Below are 8453 nucleotides of genomic sequence, written 5' to 3' on the forward strand. Positions count from 1 at the left end.
AAGGATTGAAAAGTAAGTAATCGCTTTATTGTTAATCATGTGAATCATAATTATTATTATTATTATTATCATTATATTGCTTTGTGGTATACGATGTTTTTTGTTTGATTACCTGGCGCATAGATAAACAAATCTGATGGTTTTCCAACACGGGAACAGGCAACATACAATTGACCATGTGAGAAACATGGGTTTTCTAGATTAATACCACAAACACTTAATGATTGCCCCTGGGACTTGTTTATAGTCATAGCAAAAGCAAGCCGTCAACATGTCTATAGGAAATTTGCCATTACCAATGTCAATGAGTTGTTTAGAAAATATGTTTCCAGATTGGTCATTTTGCAACTCGACACGCATATTCTTGCTTAAATGAAGTACTTTAACATGTTTCCACAAATTGGAGGACTTTAGACATGCATTGAGTTCATCAGCTGGCGTTGATCGTGGAATCACTGGCAATGTTTGACGAAAATCTCCTGCTAATAAAATCATTGCACCACCAAATCGGTTATTATTGCTACGTAGATCTTTTAAGGTTCTGTCTAAAGCCTCCAAAGATTTTTTATGTGCCATCGTGCATTCATCCCAAACAATCAATTTACATTGCTGCAAAACCTTTGCCATTGCAGAGTTCTTCGAAACGTTGCAGGTTGGAGTTTCATTGCTTTGCATATTTAATGGCAATTTTAGTGCTGAATGGGCTGTTCGACCACCTTCAAGCAAAGTTGCTGCGATTCCCGACGAAGCGAGTGCAAGTGCAATTTTATTTTGTGAGCGAATTGTTGCTAATATTAATGAAATAAAAAAAGTTTTTCCTGTACCACCAGGTGCATCTAAGAAATAAATCCCTCCAGTTTCATCATTTGTTACTTTCATAAGAGTTTCAAATACATACTTCTGTTGTTCATTTAACAGTGGAAGATTTGTTTGAATTAATTCTTTCAAAGCGTTGAGATCATACAGTCTTTCTCGATGCAACTCTTGGTTAAAAGCGTCATGCATTGGACGATTGGGCGCGGTCAGGCCTAATTGAATTAATAGTTTGTTTGACATTATCAAGCACATGTCCTCAATTGAAATCAATGCTTCATTGTAAATTTCTTCACTGATTTGTATATTTGGATTTCCCATTCTATTCCGTATTTGATACAAAATATCATCACACATATAATCTTTGTACTTCATCCACAAATCAATTGGGTTTGATGGGAAGCATGTAGATATGATTATAGAAAACAATGTTCGTATTTGATGAGCGTGTGATGATATTACAGCATCATTGAGAGTTTGATCCCAATGAGCGTCATTTTCAAGCAATTGCAAACGTTGACAGGCTTCTCTGTAGGATCCACACAATTCACCATCAACAGTTCGTAACTGTTGGAATGATGTTGGGCCACGTACATTGACTAATAGCAGTCGTAAATAAAAACATTCATCATTGCTTGGATGTACTGAATAAATCCGGCCAATCGCATCGGTGGAATATACATCTGTATATCCTGGAACTGGTTTTCCTTGTTTCCGTCGTATAAATCTCCTTGAGGATTGATTCCAGGTATAATATTTTGGCATTTCAGAATATAGCAATGTTTGTGCGAAATCATCGTTTTGGCATGTCTCAAAAAAACTGGTTAATGTAGTAGATGGTGGCTGAGCAGCTCTTTGTACTGCGTTCTGTGCTGTAAAATACACTCTTTGTCCATTTTCTAAATGCACAGCTAAGTGAACAACAGAAGGGTGTCTCTCATGAATAGGAAAAGAAAATATTCGCCAAACTGCTTCATTACTACTGACATAGCGGCCCATTTGGTATTGGGTAACTTCATCATTAGAATTCTCTGCACCAATTCCAATCACAGCCATATCACTCCCTTTGGTTACATATTTGCAAATGTATTTAATCGATTTCACTGAATGGCAAGATTCAACGTTGATGTGTGCTTTGAATGTCTTTGATAAAATGGGTGAATATGGAAAAATCCAACGATTATCTATTTCAATATCTTGTTAATTTAATTTGACAATTGTTGATTTTCCATTGTCTGCTGTCGATCTGCGACGATACAATGGATAACCGTCATTACCAGTAATTGTTTCCGATATTAATGTCCGTGGATATCGTTTTGAACATTTACCATCCATCATACACGGTGAATTTTGATTAAGAGTTCCACAGGGACCATGTATCATGTTTTTGATAACTACCTCATGCAATCCAGGATCTACTTGTACATTAGGGATTTCAGCTGATATCACTGCATCAACTTCATTTGGCCTTATCTTTTCAACCAACCAAATCAAAATGTGTGCATGTGGCAATCCTCGTTTCTGCCACTCCACAGAATACATCCAGCAGCGTGTCTCACCAAATACATTATGTTTTACGATGAAATTCATTAAAGATTTCAACTTTTGTCTAAAGACTCTGGCTGTAATATCATGACGATCAATGGATGATTTCCCAGGTAATAACTCCTGCTTAATTTCTATCCATTGCGGATTGCATGTAAATGTGATGAACAAATCTGCTGTACCATAATGACGAACATACGACATGGCATCTTGAGCATATTCGTGCATATGCCGAGGGCTTCCGATGTATGTTGCTGGAAGAATAGTCATCCGACCGACATTCTGTGCATTTCCATCAGTATTAATCGCATCTCGAAGGTGAATATACTCTTCAGATCGGAGTTTGGTTTGATTCAACCTGATGAATGTTAATCTCTCCGTTTCAATTTTAACATACATGTCATCAACATATTTGTGATATAATCGCCGACATTTCAATATGTGATTATCTGCATTTTCCCGAATCATTAGGCGGTATGAATAATAGTTCATTGAACTGACTTTTTTGTTGGTTTCAGAACCTGTAAACAGATTTTGTTTTAATAACATTCAAATATAAAATTAAAATACATAATATAGTGACTGAGATATTATCGCCATAGCTAAACTAATATTTTAGTTACCTGTAATGGGATTTATCATTTTTATTGATAAATCGTAGCCATCTTCACCTTGCCAAAATATAATGGGATATTGCAGTGCATCATATGAGCGGTGTGTTTCCTTTATAGGTTGTAATTGAAAATTCCGACGATGTAAAACAATATCACGGGATTCCAAGTTTTCTCCAACTACAACGATAGCAACTTCATCAATAGTTGGTGCATTAAAACGTCTTGTATGTTGACCTGCAGGTGTTTTATCAGCTCTGATTACAATTTTGTGATTATCGGATGGCATCAGATCCAGGGCAGTTTTAAACAATATAATCAATTGATTGTGTTGATGAAATAAAGTTTGTAATTGTTCTACAATAGACCTTTTTACTAAATTGTTATGTGCACAACGCAGATCAATTTCTTGTGGTGAATTGCCCATAAAATAAATTTGCAGGAATTTGTTGTCGCTATCTGACACTGGTAACAGTGAACCTGCTCTGTGATATATTTGCCCTTGTATCTGTAAATAAAAAAAATATTATGGTGTGGTATAAATTAATGGATTGTCAATGATCAAACTTAAATAATATTTGATCTTAAAAAGTATATATTTAGTTTTAACTAATATCTATCAAATATAAAATATAATAAAAGTGTCACTGAAACTGAATCACCATATAATATGATGACTAAGTGATATATTTCGTAATGATTAAGAAATTGAAGATTAGTAACACATCTTAACTTTGGTGACAGAAAATTTTGTTCGCTAAAATAATTATGAGTAACTGCTATAATACATACCTTGAAAGTTGGCATAAAATTTTCCCGAACTGCATTTGTTGCCCCAAATGAAGTCATTTGAAAGCAATTGTTATATTGTTGAATATGTGTCAAAAAGTGTATAGAATCTGTTCCTATTCCTGAAACCAATGAGTACAATGGTTCTGGTGGTGGATCCAATTGTATCAATTTCACTTTACCATTTGCGCAACACAATCCATTGGCTTCGTTTTTGTATTTTAATGCCTTACAGTGTGAGCAAACCAAGTTCATAGAACCAATAACAACACATTGGTAGTTACTGTAGTCAATTGACACATCGTAACTGAAAGCAGCTGGATTCAAACTTGCGCGATTATTAGTTGAATGTCGCGCTCGCGCTTCACGCGTTTGTGATATCCGAATTCTTTCACGTTCATTTCCGTCGTCACGTTCTTGTGCAGTACGATTAGATCGGTAATTAGCTTGGTTTATAGCATTTCTGGTTCTTCTACCTAAATTGCTTCGTCTTATAGGAGGCATATCAAATATAAATTATTTTTTCACTAATCACGAACTAAACAAACACTAACTAACTAAACACTCTGCACAAAACACGATATACGAATTTGTTTCGTGTATCACTTGACAATTCATCTGTCATCTGTCAAAAGTCATCTGTAACAGACAACTTTTTTTTTAAATTTGATATGACTTGAACTCAAATCCTTTTAAGCCGTACGAATTGTTTTATTTATTTAAAATTTGAATTAAATTTTAAACAAATAAAAAATTTTAAATAAATAAAACAATTCGTACGGATTAAAAGGATTTGAGTTCAAGTCATATCAAATTTAAAAAAAAAAAGTTGTCTGTTACAGATGACTTTTGACAGATGACAGATGAATTGTCAACTGATACACGAAACAAATTCAAACAAAAAGGGCTATTTTTAGGGTTTTTCCAGCAATAATTCTAATTTTTCTCGCCGTAAAAACCATCCCTGAACTTCAACGAACATTTTAAAAAAAGATTTGGCCAAATTGGTCCAGGCGTTGTTGAGTTATGCGCTTAGGAACATATTTTGCGATTCATTTTTATATATAAGATTCGTTATGATTGAAAAATTATATCGGCTAAATGGTGTCCGCGATTCGTTATGCAACTTTCGGCTCTTTTAAAGACATTTTTCATGACATCCTACAATATCTTAGTCTGAATTTCTTCAATTTCGTGACGAATATTGTTTTTAAAGTGTTAAATCGTTTGGGGCTTATTCACATAAACTTTTGACTTTAAAAAACCCATAAGAAAAAGTCTGGTGCTGTTAAATCCGGAGATCTGGCTGCCCATGCTAAATCGCCACAATAATTGAATTGTTGAACGAGATGTGTGTACTGTGGACCCATCTTGTTGAAACCACATGTCCTTTAGTCCTTGCACAAGAAAATTTCGAATCATCTCTTGGTACCGTTCAGCAGTAATAATAACTGCAACACCTTGGTCATTTTCAAAAAAATTGGGACCAATGGCGTTTCCAGCATGAATACCACAACGTACAGTTGTTTTAGTGGATGAAATGATGTTTCATGAATTAATTGAGGATTCTGTGTTCCCAAAACAGACTGTTCTGTTGACATGAGCACTGAGAAGAAAATGGGCTTCATCGCTCATTATTAATTTAGACGAAATATCTTTAATTTAACCAGATAGCCTTAGGATTACATTGCTGTACTCTACTCGTTGATCAGGATCTCTCGGTAGCAATTTTTTGACAAATTGAACATTTTCAAATCAGTTTTCAAAATTCGTCTAATCGATGCTACAGGTCTCCTCTTGATGTCTTGCGACTTTTCCGGTAAAACCATAATTCCAAGTTGCAAAACCACTGAAAAAAAGTGAACCAAATGACTTTCTGAATGCCCTTCTTTGTAGCTATATATATATGTATATATATATATATAGTAATACTGCAATAAGGTACGTAAATAAAGGTGTACCATCAAAAAGGTCACATTTAAGTGACTATTTTCCATTATGCCAGTATTAAAGGATCTTTTTTTATAAAGAGTTTTTTAGTTCATATAGTCAGCCAGTACCAGGAACCAGAGAAAAGAGCATCGGGGATAAAATTAGATGTATCGTTCTTCGTTCCAATTCAATATAGGGAAAACGACAAGGTTGCATCAAAACAGCCAATCCTCAGTAATTAAAAAACGAATCAAGGACGTACTAAATCAAGGCGGTGGTTTCTTGCTAAGGTGGCATGAAATCTGCAATGATTTTAAAGCAGAATCACCATTTATAGAGCAAGCAATTGGATAATATTGTAATCAGTTTTGAAAGGATAGATTATCATCAGAAATTTATTTGTATATTTCTTACCTACTTCATACCATAGCTATATAATCATTTTAATGTAACAGGTCAATTGAAAAGTCCCCGGTCTACTATGGTATAAAAAAATTTTGCCAATGTTTTTTTTCAACACAATTCCTCACCTATTCATTCGACAAAAATTTATTCCCAATGAGCTTTCTTTTGAGATCTGGGAACAGGAAATAAACGCTGGGGGCCAGATCTGGAGAATACGGTGGCTGAGGAAGCAATTAGAAGCCCAATTCATAGATTTTTGCCATCGTTTCCACCGATTTGTGACACGTACAGTCCACTCGGATGACTGTCGATTGGACTTGCGAGTGAAATGATGGAGCCATGTTTCATTCATTGTCACATATCGATGCAAAAACTCGGGTTTATTACGTTTGATCATCTTCAACTGCTCTGAATCCTCAACTCGTCGTTGTTTTTGGCTTGCGCGGCACCTACTTTGCACAGAGCTTTCTCATACCCAAATATTCGTGAATGATATGATGTACGCATTCAGTTGATATATTTAGAGTGTCTGCTATTTCATTCAGTTTCAATTTACGGTCGTTCAAAATTATTTTGTTTATTTTTTAAATGTTTTCGTCGGTAACAACCTCTTTTGGGCGTCCACTGCGTTCACCGTCTTCGGTGCTCATTTCACCACGTCTAAACTTAGCATACCAATCCTTGATGGTTGATTTGCTTGGGGCGGTGTCCGGAAACTAGGCATCAAGCCAAGTTTTTGCTTCAGCTGTATTTTTCTCCTTCAAAAAGCAATATTTTATAAACACGCGAAATTCCTTTTTCACAACAAAAGTCGCTTCATTCAAAATGCTATAATTCACAAACTAATGATCCGATAGCTGTCAAATTTATACACGCATCTTTTGAGGGTTAGGGCTAACTAAAAAACGTATGGATTTAATTCTAGTACCGTCATCTATGTGTCAGGCCGGGGACTTTTCAATTGAATTTTTAGTTATAGTTATTTGTAGTTATATTGTAGTTTCGTTTAAATTTTAAATTTTTTACTAAGATAAATGCTTAAAATTAACTACGTGTTTTCGGACTAATTTGAACCTTATATAAAAGGTCCAAATCTGACTTGTTTTGATGGTTCTGTAGAGATGGCATTAATATGGGTCTAGTTCGATATTCTTATATCAGAATTAACGATATGCATTATTATTAATTTCTATATTATTTTTAATTAGTAAAAGACTATCTATAACTATATATCTGCAATACTCTATGGATGGTGATCATAATATGGCTTCGTTGAATAAATGGAGAGATGCGACCATAAAGCTAACTTTTTTTGAATTACCTTTCGATGCATCTAATATTAACTAAAATTGGGTAACGTTATTTTGCAATAAAATAAATAAATTTAAGACAAAACCACCGCCACACCGACACAAAAACACAAACAGACGATAATTATCGCCGACCCCATTCGACATACTGCCCCGAAAATAAATCGACAACACTTATTAGGGCGATTTTACAGAATATTAATTTTTAGCAGGGTCGCTTTCTCTCGCTCGCGCACAATAAAAAATATTTATTTTGTTAATAATTCTCTCGCCCGACTTCAAACCACCGTTCGCGCCTCCGACTCCCCCGCCCCCTCATTTGCGAACAACACCCGACCAATTTGTCACTTTTCCACCATACAAGGACAACTCCGATTCGATCCGGACCCGAACGAAAATAAAAACGCGTCGGAATCGACGATTACAGGGAAACGTGAAGGGCGCGCGGGTTTAGCGGGGGGCGCGGGGGGGCTTCGGTTAGTATCGAATCGACTCACCTAACACCACCCACCGGCGGCGGCGACCGATTCCGAACGGGGGCTTTTTAATTATTTTCATTTCACCCCTTTCGCGTTTGGCGAGGGCATTTTTAAAGATTACAAAAGAGTCAAGTCTGATTTAATTTTAAAGCACCATCAACTTTTAATTCCGGCGTAAATCATTTAGAAAAACGGAGCGAGGTCGGGGCGCGGAACGACGGGCCCGCAGGGGGGTGGGTGGAGAAGAGGGGCGGTGGTGTTCGTGCGGATCTGCGAGGGTCGGCTTATGGCGGGAAGCTATTTACTCTACGAAATTAAGGCTTAATGTTGTTTCTGAGTTCTGGCCAGTGTGTCCTAGGTTTGTTAACACTTGATCTAACCCCCCTCCCACCTCTAATCAGACTGACTGGCTAAATTAGACGTCCGGTCTTTAGCCGTAAAGTGACTGTGGGGTAATTTAGAATGAAATTTTCGATGCGTCTCGGATGCTTGATGCTTTATCTTAATGTATCCGTATAGTTTATTATCACTACCATTAAGCTGTTGACTCTATAACAGTTCTAACAGCT

General features: G+C 36.1%; 1 protein-coding gene across 1 annotated transcript; it reads right to left on the bottom strand.

Annotated features, from left to right (window-relative positions):
- Window positions 1-1983: 1983 nt before the first annotated feature.
- Window positions 1984-3455, bottom strand: LOC143195000 (uncharacterized). The gene is made up of 3 exons (XM_076401832.1): window positions 3207-3455; window positions 2982-3149; window positions 1984-2879 (listed from the first exon to the last, which is right to left on the bottom strand). The coding sequence occupies exons 1-3, from the start codon at window positions 3394-3396 to the stop codon at window positions 2014-2016; spliced, it is 1224 nt and encodes a 407-aa protein (XP_076257947.1). The 5' UTR covers window positions 3397-3455; the 3' UTR covers window positions 1984-2013.
- Window positions 3456-8453: the final 4998 nt, after the last annotated feature.

Source organism: Rhynchophorus ferrugineus, unplaced genomic scaffold (assembly GCF_030347505.1).
Source record: "Rhynchophorus ferrugineus isolate W39M unplaced genomic scaffold, kcgeb_rfMv2 rfM4, whole genome shotgun sequence".
Classification (NCBI taxonomy): Eukaryota; Metazoa; Arthropoda; class Insecta; order Coleoptera; family Curculionidae; genus Rhynchophorus; species Rhynchophorus ferrugineus.